At 47.6% G+C, this 16,880-nt stretch overlaps 3 protein-coding genes across 3 annotated transcripts; 1 reads left to right on the top strand and 2 right to left on the bottom strand.

Annotated features, from left to right (window-relative positions):
* Nucleotides 1-705: 705 nt before the first annotated feature.
* Nucleotides 706-4,863, bottom strand: cdc34b (cell division cycle 34 homolog (S. cerevisiae) b). Its single transcript, XM_068701428.1, has 5 exons — nt 4,035-4,863; nt 3,743-3,829; nt 3,511-3,608; nt 2,717-2,851; nt 706-2,597 (listed from the first exon to the last, which is right to left on the bottom strand). Exons 1-5 carry the CDS (start codon nt 4,218-4,220, stop codon nt 2,387-2,389), a joined length of 717 nt encoding a protein of 238 aa, XP_068557529.1. The 5' UTR covers nt 4,221-4,863; the 3' UTR covers nt 706-2,386.
* A 623-nt stretch (nt 4,864-5,486) lies between these two features.
* On the top strand, nt 5,487-10,378 carry cactin. The gene is made up of 10 exons (XM_068737664.1): nt 5,487-5,827; nt 6,290-6,911; nt 7,057-7,152; nt 7,236-7,381; nt 7,541-7,703; nt 8,366-8,480; nt 8,653-8,845; nt 8,972-9,091; nt 9,227-9,552; nt 9,646-10,378. Exons 1-10 carry the CDS (start codon nt 5,523-5,525, stop codon nt 10,134-10,136), a joined length of 2,577 nt encoding a protein of 858 aa, XP_068593765.1. The 5' UTR covers nt 5,487-5,522; the 3' UTR covers nt 10,137-10,378.
* Nucleotides 10,379-10,619: 241 nt separating this feature from the next.
* On the bottom strand, nt 10,620-15,461 carry LOC137892490 (semaphorin-4E-like). The gene is given in 15 exon segments (XM_068737665.1): nt 10,620-11,598; nt 11,600-11,700; nt 11,843-11,892; nt 11,973-12,130; nt 12,275-12,390; nt 12,518-12,740; nt 13,019-13,175; nt 13,261-13,439; nt 13,641-13,792; nt 13,962-14,072; nt 14,171-14,270; nt 14,429-14,527; nt 14,624-14,686; nt 14,922-15,067; nt 15,219-15,461. Coding segments are annotated over 15 exon segments (2,307 nt in total). The 5' UTR covers nt 15,328-15,461; the 3' UTR covers nt 10,620-11,055.
* Between the last annotated feature and the right edge of the window lie 1,419 nt (nt 15,462-16,880).

Here is a 16,880-nt window from a genome sequence, read left to right as displayed (position 1 = left end):
CCGTCCAACCGGAAACCGACTATCGAAGAACGTTTTTTCGTTTCACGTATAAATACCGTTATCACGCCGGGTGTCACGTGCACAGTTGGACATATTGTATGCCAACACACACACACTAAATGTATCTAAGTGTATGAAGTGCGTATCGGGAAGGCCCAGTCGCATTGGCCTACTCCTAATGCAGCATTAGCGCTCTCTTTATGAACTCTATTTGAATCTGTGAAGCCTCACAGCTCGTGGTGAACATCTATATCAGACATATAAACCAAAATGTACAACAAAGTTGGGCATGACATCTTCAGGGCGTCACTCAAAAGGCTGCAGCTTTAAACTATGAAGATAATGACCAATTTTCCCGTGTGACATGAATGCAGCACCGTGTCTTCACAATCCTGATAGAATAGTTTTCTTCTGAGTTACTAATGGATTTACTACATTATAAAATAACCACTAACATGCCAGATAGTCATGTTTATAGACAAACGGGCCTGTTATCATACATACATATGCAACATAGTTACAGAATAATGCTGAAATGTGCAGATTCACCTTTTAAATCTGTCTAGCCTTAAAGACAAGGAACAGTTAATGTATATGAACCATTACAAAATAGTGTTAATAAAATCAAAAGGTGCATATATTTAGAAAACTACCTTTAAGACGGCCAATGTTGAAAGTGCAACAAATCCAAGCACTGCAAGACTGTTCCTTTTTTTTCCCCAATAAATCTTTATTTTTCAGTTTAAATAGCCGAAAATAAAAAATAAAAACACAGGTGAATAAAACAATACGGCAATCATACATACAGCTACATGTGCATATCAGTTATGGTTCCCGTTGAAGCTGTAAAGCAACTCTGAAGACCACCTAAAAGAGTAAAATAGTTGCTTGTATTAATTGTTTTGTCATTATGCATTATCCTGAGAAATTCAGTATGAAGTCCTAATTTGAGTTAATTCAACAATCAATATTGCTTATGCAAAAAAATACACACAAAAAAAATAAGACCCATGCACTCTAAAAATGATATGAAAACCTGTCTGCTCTGTGCTGACACAGAGAACATGAATGAAAACAGAACACGGCGGCCTCGTCCTCTTTCACTTCAGGGGCTGAAAAACGTTTGATACTTCTGACCGATACTGCAACAACACTTTTTGACAGACATTTTTCCTATAGAAGCATTTTTTTTTGTTTTTTTTGTTTGCCAATCAAACCAAATCTCATCACATAAATCATTCCAAGCAAAAGATTGCAGGCATAATGTCAAAACCCAAAGAAAAGAGACTAAAAAAAAACGAAGCCTGCAAAGAGAGCAACCAAAGACAAGAACACAACGGTCCATTTGGGCTTCCTGTTCCACTGCTGCGTGTCTTTGGCTCCGTCAGGCCTCTCAGAGAGCAACGCAGAAAATACATTTCTGATCAGTAATTAGTTCTGCCCCCCCCCCCCCGAATAACTTCCCTACATTAACTATTAAATCTGAGCTACTTCAATTAACATAACCCCACACTCAAAAATGACACAAACACATCCAACAGTAACCAGAAGAAGAACACAGCAAAAAAAGATCAGTTTCTTGTTCACGTGAGGATTTGACCCCCACCGACTCAGCCGGTCCTCCAGACACAAAGTTCTCTGGCATCCCAGTCAACACTAGTCTTTCTTCTCAGCGAGCTGAAAACGGATCCCGATGTAGGTTCAACGGTCCGATCGGTAAAAAGGGGGGAGGGGGGGGGAGCTTCCGATCGTGTTCCGGCATGCACGAGAACTCTGAAAACATCGTCCCGTGACGTCCCGTCATATCGAAGCCCGGGCCGATTGTGAGACTTGTAAATGTCTGATTCAATGGGTTTGCAGCGGGTTGTTCCTCAATCTTCTGTCAGTCGCCGAGACCAACTACTGGTGAGCAACACCCGGTTACAATAAGGGAAATAAAAGATATGCGAGAGAGAGGGAGAGATGCGGAGCAAAGATTGGAAGTTTTTGCACCAGTGCAAATGTTGCGATTGTTAAAAGTGGTGTTAACCCCACAACACTGTGTGCTGTACAGGAGACGGGACAACTCAATAGGATGACGCAATATTCTCTGACAGTACGGTTTTAGGGTGATAATGAAAATGATAACGGAGGAAACTGGTGACTTTTGTGCTGGTGCAAATCTGACTAGTTCTGACCCCTCAACAACGGTGCATCGATTTCTGCCTCTGAAAATAATTCAGCGACCCGGGAGAGGAAAAAACAGCTCTTTTCATTGGTTTAGAAGTGGGAAGCTTCAAATCTTTTCTCGGGTGTCGACCAAGAACTTCCGGGCAACCCAGACGGGAAAAGAAAAAAACGCGCAGCACGTGTCAGCCACGGGTTGGGGGTGCCGCTAAAAAGCATGTCACGACTCCTCGTTGCCCGAGTCGTCTTCGTCGTAGCAGCAGTCGCCGTCCTCGCCGTCCACGTCGTCGTCGTCGTAGTAATAGTCGTAGAAGAGGTCGGAGCCCTCGTCGGGGGCCGGGGCCCGCGTGCGGACGCAGTACTCGGCCAGTGTGGTGGGCACCTTCACGCCGTCGCGCTCAGCTTCCGCCTTGGTGGCCAACACCTGTTTTCTGATGGGGGACGGCGAAGAAGACAATGTGACGACCGGCACTCGACAAAAGAGGCTTTTTTTTTTTTTTTTTTTTTTTTTATATAAACGTGGCCCGCTACTGTAGGTGCGCCGGTTTACCTGATGATCTCTACGTACTCCCGGTCTTTGCCCTTGCTGTCCCTCCACTTGCGGTACATGACAGAGGCGTCCACGTTGGCGGGGGAGAAGGTGTTGGGTTCGTTCAGCAGCGAGATCACACTCAGCAAAATCGTCCTGGAAGGGAACACAAAAAGGTGAAAAAATATTAATATATACACACATAAATTATGATATAAAATGGAAAATATTGCAGTTTTTCAACAGGATATAAACACGTGAATTTAATATTTGTTTATCCATCAACTACTAAATAACAGCTAACATGAAATTCCCTTATTTCTGATGATCAGTATACAAACATTTAAAGAATTGCTTATAACACACTTTAATGTAAGCGTACGCAGCTATAGGGACATTTTTAAGAGTTTATTAAAGTACAGTATTCATCAACAATTATAAACTATATAATACAATATATAAGAAGCTTAAAATGGCCAGTTTGTTAGATCTTTTTAATATAACTATACATTTAATATTGAGGTCTTAGTTGTTATTATTATTAGTTAGTCACTGTTCCCTTGAGGAAAGTTATTATCACCACATATGTGACACTATAAATTATACATTTCATTCCCACCTATTTTGTACGTTTATTTATAAATATTGCGCAACTAAGCAACATCCCAAAGGGAGATATCTAATGACAGCACTGGCCCAAAAACACAGGTCACGTTACACGTGTGGTACTAAAGACAAATGTCACGTGACGAGGTTGAGGTGGCTCACAGACAGAGAAGGAGAGCCATAGGAGGAGAGACATTGAGAGTGCTAACCGGACATTCTGGGTGGGATTCCACCTCTCTGAGGGCAGCTCTCCGCTCTGCGGGTCGTCCACCGGAGGGTGCAAAATAGAGATGCACACGTCTCCATTCTAAAAAAAAAAAAAAAAAAGAAAAAAAAAAGAAGAAAAAAAGCAACTTCTTTATATTATGCAATTCATCGCGTCACACGCGGAAAAAAAGACGTTGAATTAAATGAAATAGAACCAGGGGTTCGGTGCGTTACCTCATAGATGTTGGGGTGCCACATCTTGGTGAGGAACCGGAAGGCAGGTGGGGAGTAAGGGTAGTCTATAGGGAACTTGATCCGGGCCTGGGACACACAACATGGTGGTTGAACACATTACTGCAATATACACACATTTTACTGATTTGAATTGTCATGCAAATTGTTCACAAAGTGATATTTGAAGAATTCATACTGTAAATACTGTAATTAATGTGCGGTGTGTGTGTGTGTGTGTTTTAATGAAGTGCCAGCTGTGCCCCCTTAGTGGACAATAAAGTCGTATTCTTACCTTAAAATAGCCCCCTTCGTAATGAGTGTTTGGGGGCCCGAAAATGGCCACTTCCCAGTTATACATGTCAGCCTCGTCCACCAGCGTGATCTTGAATCCCTCGACGGGCTCCTCCTGGAGGCTCTTCATTTCCAACATGAGTGCTTTCTGTGAACTGGCGACATGAGTGTGGTTGTGTTGCGCCATACTGAGCGCAGGGTAGCTTTTTCAAGATTGTGTCTCGAGTCAACAGCTGACCGGTTTGTTGACACGTTCGCAGGCTGAGTTACCCTCACGAGCCCTCAAAAACAACCTACTGACACTGAAAACAACAACTCACAACAACACAAAAAACACTTGCCTGGTTTTTTTTTTCGACGTTCGGAGACAATGAAACAGGCCAAACCAGACGGGCTGCGCATAAGTCAAACAAAGGTTGCGTTGATTTTTTTTCCCCCAAATAAAATCAGGTGAATTATTTACAAGCGCGATCAATACGTAGAAATTGGTGAGCTGACCGAACCATTGTGGCTGACCAGCGCCTCCAGCTTTAGTTGATCTAAGCCGTAAATCTACTGGTAGCTGCTGGCTAACGTAAACTAGCTAACAAGCTGTGCCTCACGGAGCAGCTGAAGACGAGTTTACCTCGGCGTCAAAGAGTTTAAAACTCCGCACGAGAGTCTAGACTAGAGACGAAAACACAACCACTGAGCCGAAATGCTAGCGAACACAAACTCTGACAACAAGTCAGAAAGTGTAGTTTAAAAAACGCCCGAACAGGAGAATGGGCAAAGAAGAGTGTTGCTGAAAGGAGTCTCCTCTTCCCTTCAAACACGGGCAATGGCGCCTTGTGTCGTCTGGGATTTGTAGTCCGCGCTTCATCCGCAAACACGACTTTTAACCGAACAAGCAAGACAAAAAAGCCACACAATGCTGTATAACAATAGCTGTTTATATGACGATAGATTTAACCGAGGGGAATTGGTTGATACGTCACTATATTTAATATATATTATTTTAAGAGTGAACGGAGACGACTACATTTGCCTGACGTCACGAAATACGAATGTTGTTTGTGTTTCTGAAAAGCAGCTTTGACCTAAATTTCACTCTCACGTTATTTTACCAAAACAACATATTTCAGTGATGTTAAATTGGTTATATATGCCCCGCGCACTATACGTACTGAAATTAATCGAATTGTATTTATTGTAATTTGTTTTCTCAAGCTTTTACTCGTGACGTCTGAAATATGCGCCATTTTTTTTTTGGTAGAAGGCCCCTTTAAAGTGGCTTCCTGCTGCCTGTCGGGACAATATGTTCTGAAAGCAGACAATTTAGCACGTAGTTTTTATTCGGGTATCAAGTGGACGACGATTCACTTTATTACATGTTTTACAAACACACAGGCAAACTTTACACTTGTGTTAAAACAGCGAACGTTCTTTGTTACCTCTTATTTACGCGACAGGGTGCACGAAGGACCCCCGCATTGACGGAAAGTTCGTGATGGGTTCGAAATCACGACGTCGGTCCCGCTCTAAGTCCAGAAGTCGGAGCCGGGATCGTCGAACCCGATCCAGAGTCAGCAGGTCTCGGTCTCCGGAGGAAAGGAGACGCCGCAGTCGGTCTTTGGATTCCAAGAGAACCGCCCGTGGACGGGGACGCTCGGGCAGCAGGAACTCCAGCGATGGCTCCCCTGACCGACGTCGGCCTCAACACAGGGACCGTCCGGGTTCCAGGAGCGACTCGGAGGGCGACAGGAGGCGAGGACCACAACGACCCAGCAGCAAGTCCAGGGCTCGTTCGTCGAGGTGACTTTGTCTTTGCTTGTCTGCTGCTAGTTAGTTTTGGTTTTGGGTGTTCACCACTGTTTTGCGGCGCGAGTCGACCCCGTTGTAATGGTGATGCTGGTTGACATGATGTCACGAGCTAAGGGATTTGAATACACTAGAAAAAGTAACCAGCAACCATTTTTGTTTATGCAACTTCCATTGTAGGCAATGATCCAGTAGAACACATGCATATGTATGTAAACAAAAATACATTCTTGTAGATAATAACCTTGTCTAATTGTCAATCAGTTTCTGTTGCATGTGGATCCGGGTTTTAGAGGGTTTAGGGTTAACCTATCGACTCCAAATGATTCTGCCACAGACTGAACACCCCACAGCTTGTACCGACTCGGCCGTTCAAGAGTAAAGAACACATGTGTTCATTTAGTCTCCATCCAGAAGTGGAAATGTATTAAATCACCTTTTTCTTTTCTGCCTCAGTTCCGATTCAGGTGATCCCAAAGTGAGGGGGCCGAGAAAGGAAATGGAGAACCGGAGAGGAGCGTCTCGAGAGAGGAGGAGGGAAAGGTCCCAGTCCAGCTCTGACTCCCGCGACGGAAGCAGCGACACAGAAAGGAGAAGGCGGAGGAGTCCTGATAGAGCGAGTCCAACCAGAGATAGACCGAGGAGGGAGCCGGACAGGGATAGTGAGAGGTGGGAGAGCAACAACAGAGACAAGGAAAGAAAAGGAGACGGAGACAAAGGCCAAGAGCGCAGGAAGAGGAGTGAAGACAGGGAGCAAGGGAGGAGCGAGAGAAGCAGGGAGCAGACGGACAGAGACAGAGGGAGGCAGCGCTCCAGTTCTCCCGAGTCGTCCGACAGCTCGGGGTCCGATCGCGGGGGCCGGGTGGTCAAAGAAAAGGAGGACAAGAAAAATCAGAGGGAGATGATGAAAGCGCTGGAGACGCCGGAGGAGAAGAGGGCCAGGAGGCTGACAAAGAAGGAAACAAAGGAGAAGAAGAGGAGAGAGAAGATGGGCTGGAGCGAAGAGTACATGGGATACACCAACGCAGACAATCCCTTTGGCGACAACAACTTACTGGGCACATTCAAATGGCAGAAGGTGAGTTGGGGAATACTTTCCAACAGCATGATGAGTTATTGTAAATTGTATTAGTAAAATTTGTATGTTTTTTTTTTTGGAGAGTTTCCCGTCCTAGCTCTGAGAATCTCGTTTTGTGTGTATTTTTTATTTTTTTTTCCTCCAGGCGTTGGATAAGAAAGGCATCGGCCATCTGGGAGAAAAAGAGCTCAAAGACAGGAACAAATGCATCCAAGAGGAGAACCGCCGAGAGCTGCAGAAGGTGCGAGCTGTAATTTTGTGGCAGTATAACGTTAGTTATGAGTAACGGCCCGTTCGTTAACCACGCTATCATCCCGTATGCAGGTCAAACAGCTGCGTCTGGAGAGGGAGCGAGAGAAGGCCATGAGGGAGACGGAGCTGGAGATGCTTCAGAGAGAAAAGGAGGCGGAGCATTTCAAGACCTGGGCTGAACAGGAGGACAACTTCCACCTGCATCAAGCCAAACTGAGGTACGAGTGCATCCGCGATTGCTGTGTATCCTCTCCTCATGTGGGAGGATTCCTGCTACTGTTCTGTTTTCTTGCACAAGTTACGTTCCAGGCTCCCCTGAGTGTTTCTTAATAAATACAGTGTACACGCTGACTCAGAGTGTGTGTGTGTGTGTCCAGGTCTAAGATCCGAATCCGCGATGGTCGCGCCAAGCCTATCGACCTGTTGGCGAAGTACATCAGCGCAGAAGACGACGATCTCGCCGTGGAGATGCACGAGCCGTACACCTTTCTCAACGGGCTAACGGTCACCGACATGGACGACCTGCTGGAGGACATTAAGGTACGTGTGTGTGTGTGTGTGTGTGTGTGTGTGTGTGTGTGTGTGTGTGTGTGTGTGTGTGTGTGTGTGTGTGTGTGTGTGTGTAAAAGACCGTCTTAAAATATCTCTAATCACACGGGTCGCTTTGATAGGGGACGCTGTAGTGAATGTAGCAACAAGAAGAAAGGGCACCGTGAAGATTCCAGCCTCTCTTTACTCTCGTGAAATGTCCAGTTAACGCACATCACGTTCAAAATAACCAAACTCCAGATTGTGATCATGATTGCATCGTTTTTCTCAGCGATTTGGACAACCTGCCGTAATCACTTTAACATGAATTGTGCAAGTTATATCCAGCATGTGACTACAGCATCCTTTGGAATTCTTCTGGTGGTACGAGATATGACAGTCTGTGGCGCTTTCAACAGATTCGTCTTTCTGTCCCAGAGTTAGATCTGTCCGCCGGTGTCTTTTTCTACTAACTGCCACTGAGGGGCACCAGATTGCAACATTTAAAAAAGTATTTAAGATGACAGTTAGAATGCAGTGAAATGCAGACACACGTCATTGATCTTGAATGATCACTCAGTCCAAAGTGTGGACTAAACGTGTGCTTCACAACCCGTTCCTCTTCACGAGAGCTCCGTCTGTTTGTGGTTAACGGAGTGTCGTCGTGCTTCCAGGTGTACATGGAGTTGGAGCAAGGGAAGAACGTGGACTTCTGGAGGGACATGACGACCATCACCGAGGACGAGATCAGCAAACTGAGAAAACTGGAGGCTTCTGGGAAAGGACCAGGTACGTCATTTAGCCTGCTTTTTTGTTTTTACATGTGAAGTTCTGCAGCAGCGCTCCTCTGACTGATAATTCAAACTTGTTAGCCGTCTCTGTGAACTTTTACGCGCAACATATTCAAACCACATCTCCCCCCCCCCCCCTTTATCTTCTACGGAATCTTTTGATTTCTCAGGTGATCGTCGCGAGGGCATCAACACGGCCGTGAGCATCGACGTCCAGACGGTGTTCAAAGGAAAGACGTACAGCCAGCTGCAGGCGCTGCACCTCAACATTGAGACAAAGATCCGGGCTGGAGGATCCAATCTCGATGTCGGTTACTGGGAGAGTCTGCTGCAGCAAGTCAGAGTCTACATGTCCAGGGCAAGGTACTAATGTGGGGGGGGGGGGACCCTAACTGTGTTTATGTTTTAATCTCTTGCGTTAGAAGTTCCACATTTGGCTTATAGACGGTGGAGAAGTGTTCGTAAAACTACTTGCATTTTGTGTCCCAGGTTGAGAGAGAGACATCAAGATGTGTTGCGTCAGAAGCTGTTCAAGCTGAAACAGGAACAAGGGGTGGAAAGTGAACCTCTGTTCCCCATCATCAAAGAGGAGACGAGGAGTGAAGATGAGTAAGTTACCCTGAAGCAACACAATACACATCCTGAAACCGTGGCGACACGAAGGCTCAGTCAGGTGACTGAGACCTGAGGTCCAACTCTCACTTGACATGCGTGTCAATCCTCACCTCTGTGTTTTAAATAAAGGGGGACCACAACCGAGGAGCCCGGTCAAAGAAACAAGAACAGAGAAACCGAAGAAGAAGCGGGTCCATCAACGTCCTCAGCAGGAAACCCAGATGAGGACGGAGGAGACAAGGGTGACAAGAAGAGCGAGGAGAAGGAGGGCGAGGTGGTGGAGGCCGTGCTGACGGAGGAGGACTTGATCCAGCAGAGTCAGGCGGAGTACGACTCCGGTCGCTACAGCCCAGCGCTGCTCACGTCCTCCGAGCTCCCGCTGGACTCGCACACGACCACGCCGGAGGAGGACGCGCACAGGCTGGAGTTAGCGCGCCAACAGCTGCAAGTCACAGGTACGAGATCATGTAACGGCCACACAAAAGAACGCATTAAGAGCTTTTTCTCCCCCGACTCACCCACCGTTGCTTCTTTGACCTCTCCATCAGGTGATGCCAGCGAGAGCGCCGAGGACGTCTTCGTACGTCGCGCTAAACAGGGCATGGGCAACGACGAGGCCCAGTTCAGCGTGGAGTTCCCCGTCACTGGGAAGATGTACCTCTGGGCGGACAAATACCGTCCCAGGAAGCCCCGCTTCTTCAACAGGGTCCACACCGGCTTCGAGTGGAACAAATACAACCAGACGCATTACGACTTCGACAACCCCCCGCCCAAGATCGTCCAGGGTTACAAGTTCAACATCTTCTACCCGGACCTGATCGACAAGCGCTCCACGCCGCAGTACTTCCTCGAGCCCAGTCCCGACAACAAGGACTTCGGGATCTTGCGGTTCCACGCCGGCCCTCCGTACGAGGACATCGCCTTTAAGATCGTGAACAGGGAGTGGGAGTACTCTCACCGGCATGGCTTCCGCTGTCAGTTCTCCAACGGCATCTTCCAGCTGTGGTTCCACTTCAAGCGGTACCGCTACAGGAGATAAGAGGCCACGGACCAGGATGGACCGGGATGGACCAGAACCCCCAGCTGCAGGGTGTTAACCATACTTGCTGTGTTATGTGGGCTGTACAGTCTATGTACTTTTGTTTTATTGTTTTTAGCTGCTTTAAACACCAAAAAGCAGTTTGTTAAAGATCCAAATTCTTCTGTACTGTTGTCTGAAAAGTCATTTGTAATGTAGTCAGAAAATATTACACATTAAAGATTTTTTTTCTTCCCTTTTTACTCTTTGCAAGTTTCCACTGGTTGATGGTTTTCTGTCAAAACATTTCACTTGAGAGTTACAGTTAAAACATTGAACGTCTGGAACTTGGTCGGACTGGATCACGTCCACTAAAGTACAAAGATGCTTCATAGCTGCAGGTATCTTCTACATCGGTTCTTCACATTCTCGGCAAGTCCAGTCTTGTTTTAGAACTAGTAAACCTTGTTGGCAATATTTAGATGCAGTGACACAACTCCAGGACCCGGTAGAAAAGGTTTAATGCAATAAAAAAGGGAATCCTGGCAGCTAGTGGTTAGAAATGAAATGGCTCAATTTCAGCTATTTTACATCTCCCTGTGAAAATCAAACCAATCTAAGATACATATTTAGATTGAAGACATTTCAAGTCAATAAAAGGGATTCAACAATTAGTAGGAAGCTAAAACTTAAATGTACGCAGAATTGTAAAACACAAAAAGTAAAGCAGAAATCCAAACGTCTCATAATGAAACACAAATCCTATTATAGAATCTTTGTGGCTTAAAGGTTCAACCACTCAATGTTTTATGCTCTCATCGAGATTTCAGACGTTGCAGCTGAACTGATGAATCCAATAGTTCTGCCCAGAAACAAATGGTTTGGGTCATTATCGGTCATCTGAATGGGAAACCGAATACAGCGCCGCTCTCCGTCGTCTTCAAATCATCGACTCGTCGTCGATGTACTGGAGAGACGGCAGAGAGGCTTTTGGGCCGTCGGCCGCCTCCGTGTGGTTGGCGCTGCTGCCGTTGTTCGCTCCCGGCACCAGGGCCTTGTCCTCTGCCGGTGCGCACCTCGCCGCACCCTGGTAGGCGTCCGGACCACGCTGCTCGTGGGTCTCCTGGGATTCCTCGGCATTCTTCTTTGCGCAGTTCCAGGGCAGCGGAAGGTGGCCTTTGTAAAAGTTCCAAGCCAAAAGGGCGAGAAGAGCGACTACAAGGAGCCCAACTAAGGCCTGCAGGCCAGCCACAGAGGGGCCGTCCATCCGGGCCTGGGGAAGAATCCCATTCCTATTGCCAGATCCCGCTGGAGCCACGCTGACCAGGTACTCGGCCACAGTAGCCGTGTACGCGTCCGCTTTGGGGCGCTCGACGGACAGGCAGCGGTACCGACCGCTGTCGGAGTCGGTGGCGTTGAGGATCATCACGGAGCCGTCTTGTAGGAGCTGGAGGCGAGTAGACTCCGTCAGAGGGCTGCCGTCCCCGCTCCCAACTGGTTTTTGCCAGGTTGGAAGGCGATGGGCATAGGAGCTTCAGGTTTCCCTGAGGCCAGATGGACCGATTCATGGGCTTCACCGGGTCTGAAAACAAAAACGGAGGTTCTTCACATAAAAAACACATTCAGCAGTTATGGTTCTTTCATGTTTAAGGAGTGGAAAATGAGTTTTTATTTCAGACAAAAAAGTGCTTTTGCTTCTGCAGGCGACAGTGTGAGCTAACTCACTGCATCTGGGCAGAGAGAGGCGTCGCCCTCTGTCACACTTTGGATTAGTCCTCTAAAAGCAAAAGATACAATGATTGAACTTTACTTCGGATAGAACCGATACCAGCGCTTGCTCTCGGGACGGTGGCCTACCTCGGCGAATCGGACAGGAAAACACATTGCCGAACAACCTTGTCCCAGCCGCAGTACGGGTCTCTGGCTAGAACACAGTCCATGCAGGATGAGGACCTCCCGCAGGTGGCCAGCGGTATCTGTGCCGCTCCGTAGTCTGAGCCGGCGTAGAGCTGACCCTGGACACCAAGGTTTCATCACACACGGAGCAAAGACGTCGACGTCGGCGCTTTACCGTAATATACGCGATGAACGCACACTCGAATAGTGATTTTAAAGTTATACGCCGTTCTTTAGGCTACGACAGGGGTTTTTAAAAGTACCGTGACGTTGGAAAACTTCAAAATCTTGATTGGCTCTGGGGGCTGGAAGAGCTGCACTTCCTCTATGATGAACATCTCTCCGTCGTAGTTCACTGCTTTCAGCATTGTGCCTTCCTCTTTACGTAGACAAACAGACAAATCGACAAATATGGTCTGACGCTTACCACTGATGTCGAGTTAAGAAAAACATCAAAGTGAAATATACACAGGAAGTGGCAGAGTGTGCTGCGCCGATACACGAACCTGTGCCGATGAACATCACGGAGTACTTCTTTCCGTCCGCCGCCCGCACTTGGTTGACTATGATGCGGGTGAATGTGGCTCCCTTTCGCACCAGAAGAGGCTTGTCTCCTATTGGCTGGACAGCTTGGTCCATGAGGGGCTTATCTTTGACAAATTGAAGGGTCCGGTCTGGGAGGTCCAGGGTCTGATTTATGCCCGCTTTACGAGCCGCATTGTCTATACACTGGGGGGGGGGGGGGGGGGGGGGGGGGGGGGGGGGAAGAGAAAAGACAGGACAGAGTCGGAGAACAAAAGGAATCAGTTTTCCTACAGAGACACTCGTGAACCCCCCCCCCCCCCCCTAAAAACCCACAGTTGCCTTTTGAGTTGTGCCTTTGTTTTCAACGCACACACACACACACACACACACACACACACACACACACACACACACACACACACACACACACACACACACACACACACACACACACACACACACAGAATAGTGGGCAGACTCACAGATCCGGGCCGAGGGACAGGCACATCTCCACTGTACATCACCCACTTAACAAAAGAGGTTTCTACGGGGACTGGGGTCTTGTACTTCCCCTCCGCAAACACTCTGCTGATGTCAGACACGCGGTACGCACACACTGCAGACAGGTCCGACGTGCCCCTGAAACAACACAGAAGACGTGTGAGCCAAGTGGTGCGCCAAAGACCATCAAGAGAACAAGACCCAATTAAAAAAAAAAACGTACGACTGTGGCGTGAAGACGGCGTAGAACAAGCAGTCCTTCCAGTGCTGCCGTGGGTTACACAAGTAGTAAGTGTCCTGGATGATGTACGGCAGCTGAGACTCCAGCACCGGACAGTCCATCCTGGCCTTCAGGAAGGACGTCCACTTCTTCTGCAAGGTCCTCTGACCCCCGAGGTCTCCCTGTGAGCACAGACACCACATGCCAAAGTGGAAAAAAAACACGAAAGACGAACGGGACGCACAACCGAGCATCGGAAAGGGCGGAATGAGCGCAACAGAGGAAGTGCCGTTTATACTATTGTCTATACGTTATTGTCGGGTTTTTTTTGGGGAGACAGAGCTGCGACAAAATAGGTCCGCGCAGGATGAGCCGCTTTTCACCTTGCAGACGCGAGCCACGCGGGAAACCACCAGCTTGTTGTAGCAGTCGCACTCCACGGCCGTCTCACTGAAGAACAGGTACACCTTGTCGTCGTCTCCATCCTCACTCAGATAACTCTCTGGCATCTGAGTCATGGAGACAAAGTTGGGCTCTGGCAGAGAGAGAGAGAGAGAGAGAGAGAGAGAGAGAGAGAGAGAGAGAGGAGAGAGAGAGAGAGAGAGAGAGAGAGAGCATCATGAGCTACTTAGCGAATCACGTTCAAAGAGAAAGTGAAGCCCTTGCTGTGACGTCTTCTAAAAGAACGTATCTATCGATCTTACCATTAAGCCAGGAGCTCTTGAACTCGGTGCGTATGGAGTTGGGCGAGCTGCGTATCAGGATGGGTTCAGAGCCGAGGAAGTTCATTGAAGTGGCCGAGTACAGGTTGTTTTCTGGAAAGACGTGACAGATTGGACACAGCGGATTCAAACCGTTAGCCGTTTTTTTTTTCTTCCTTCGACGTCTCCTCCGTCGTACGATTGCTACTCACCAACCATGATGGAGGCATATCTCTGGAACGGATCAAAAGGACACTTCCCTTTGCCGTCCTCTCCTTTCTTCTCAAGGGTCAGCTTTCCATTTGTGTAGGACTGCACAGACAAGCAGAAGGCACTGCAACTCCCAAAGTCTGTACATCTCACAGCTACTTTAAATACACGATGATCTTAACAAACTACACAGCAACGAGTTATACAGTGCGGGATATGAAGTGAGCTAGAGGAGCGCCGTGGCTCTGAATTTGTCTCACCATGTAATCACACTCGGGATCGTAAGCGTTGGTTCCACACACGTACATCCTATCGTCCTCCGTCTGGTGCAGGATCCTGATATAGTTCTTGCAGTGAGTCTGTAAAGGCATTTTAAAAAGCAATGACTACATCTGCTCAATATGGCGACACATTTTCAAGAGCAAAAGTCCAAAAAAAAAAAAAGGGGGGGCCACCTCAGGATCTTTTCCTTTGTTCTTACACTCATCTTCTTGCTGTTGGGTCACTTCCCATTGAACCTAGAAGAGTGAAAAAAAAGTAATAATTTAGTTCTGAAATGTTTCTGTTTTTTCAAGTTAAAAGTGTTTTTTCGCCTTTATTTGACGGTTGACAGTCAAATGTTTGTCTGTCAACGCTCGCAGGCCGCCCGGCACAACGCTGACGTTCGCCCTTGAGAGATTTCTTAGCCCCGGGGCAAGGAAATTCACCGCGATAACTGTAGGAGCATTGCATCGTTAACGTCGGTGCTCTTACTGAACCGAGTTTCTTGGAGATGTCCTTGAGGTCAAGGGCATACACGGCCTCCCTGGCGCCCAGCAGCAGCAGGTCCAGGTCTTCTCTCAGCAGCATGGTGGAGTAGTTGAACACGCCCTCCTCATGAAACAGGTGGCCATTGTCCCCTAAAAAAAAAAAAAGGTAGAAGATCAATGATTAACTCAGCAACCTACCGGGGATGAAACCCTGTTTCCCAATGCCAAAACTTACTGAGCCAACACAAGTTGGCACATCGGAAGCCGAGGTTACTACACAAAGACAGAACGCAACACTCACTATGGTAGGGCACAGATCTACGGGGGACACAGTCCAGTGGAGAGTCTTCTTCCAGGGTCCGAGCCAGGGGCAGCAGCCAAAAGACACAGAGGGGCAGCAGCGGATGCATGGCTCTTTGTTCAGACCAAGAGGAATTCAAGCTTTATTGTTCCCTCAACAGTTACTCATACAGGGGGCAAAGACGGACGAGGGGCATCTATGACGTGGTGAGGTCTGAGTGAAGGGCACGGGCGGGGGGGGGGGGGGGGGGGCCTTTTACTGGCCCCGCTCAGCGGGCTGTCCATGGTGAGATGGATGGCACACACCAAAGAAACGACGCAGAGGAGCGCTGAAAGACACAACGGTGCACGACTGTCACAATCAGGTCACCTGACAGAAAAGAGACTTCAAATATGTGTAGCAAATCCCCCCCAAAAAAAAAAATATGAAGACAGCGTGCGAAGAGAAACATTTAACTTGTTTAAAAAAAACAAAAGAGAGAGAGAGAGAGAGAGAAGCAAAGAAAAGGAGCAGAGGAACAGCCAGAAAGGGCAGAGTGAGCTAAAGTCGGCGCGGCAGTAATTCTGTCAGAGCCATAGTGATGTTAATGCAGCGCCATGAAAGGCATTCAGCAGGGTGCAGGGGACGTCAGCTCCAGCTCTCCTGCAGCACCGAACACAGACACACAATGAGGGATTCACAGGGAGCGCTCAAGGCCTGTGCACACGAGAGAGAGACGAGCTCTTGCACCAATTCTGTTGGAAGCGCAGTTGCAGTTGCAGTTGCACACACACACACACACACACACACACACACACACACACACACACACACACACACACACACACACACACACACACACAGGAAACATGATGGTTTGACTCGTCATCACCACTAAAACTCAGGGTTTGCTTCTTCTCTAATTACAGTAAGCGCCTGTGTTTTCTAGGGCTTAGGTTACTACAGCCTGCTGAGTGGGTGTGTACATCAGGTGCTTCTTTCCCAAAGAGAGGTGTGCCGTGTTTGACTGATGAGCTGCGGCATGTCAGAGAATGCAGCCTTGATAACACGTTTCACATATTTGGCAAGCCAGCTACACACACACACACACACACACACACACACACACTGGCGCGCACAATGACACACACACGCATGCATTTATGCGCCAAATGTCCCCAGCAAGAACAAGTTCTCGGCCAGTTTACGCTTTAGGCATTTAAAGTCGGTCTGAAATCAGTTGAGTCAAAAAGCTTAGCTTAAGTGCAATTTAAGCTTGCGAGTCGTTTTAGTTTATTACAGTAAAATGTGTTGTTTAAAGTAACTTTTACTAGATGTAATACAGCTTGAAGTTCACATTTCCACAGAAGCTGCCACACACGGTAAGTAATGGCAAAGTGCACGAGCTCAAAGTTAATCACTTACCTGCGCACCGACACGCCCAAGACTGCGGAGACTTCCATGGGAAAAAAAAAAAAATGGTTTTAATCACAACACCTGTTTAAGCGTGATTTGTCCGAACCATTACCTTTCCATTAACTAGCAGGTTGGGTAGTAAAAGTAACTCATAACGCTCATGAACGGCTGAAGAAGGGGGGACTAGTCCCTCGCGCACGGTACTATAAAGCCCAACGGACGCTGAAATGTGAAACTTGGATTCGCGCTACAGCGAGCAACTTTAAA

The sequence above is a fragment of the Cebidichthys violaceus genome, unplaced genomic scaffold (assembly GCF_023349555.1).
Source record: "Cebidichthys violaceus isolate CVI_PGR_0920_01 unplaced genomic scaffold, fCebVio1.0.p SCAF_8, whole genome shotgun sequence".
Classification (NCBI taxonomy): Eukaryota; Metazoa; Chordata; class Actinopteri; order Perciformes; family Stichaeidae; genus Cebidichthys; species Cebidichthys violaceus.
The sequence above is the reverse complement of the archived record's forward strand: the minus strand, read 5'-3'. Positions and strand labels throughout refer to the sequence as shown.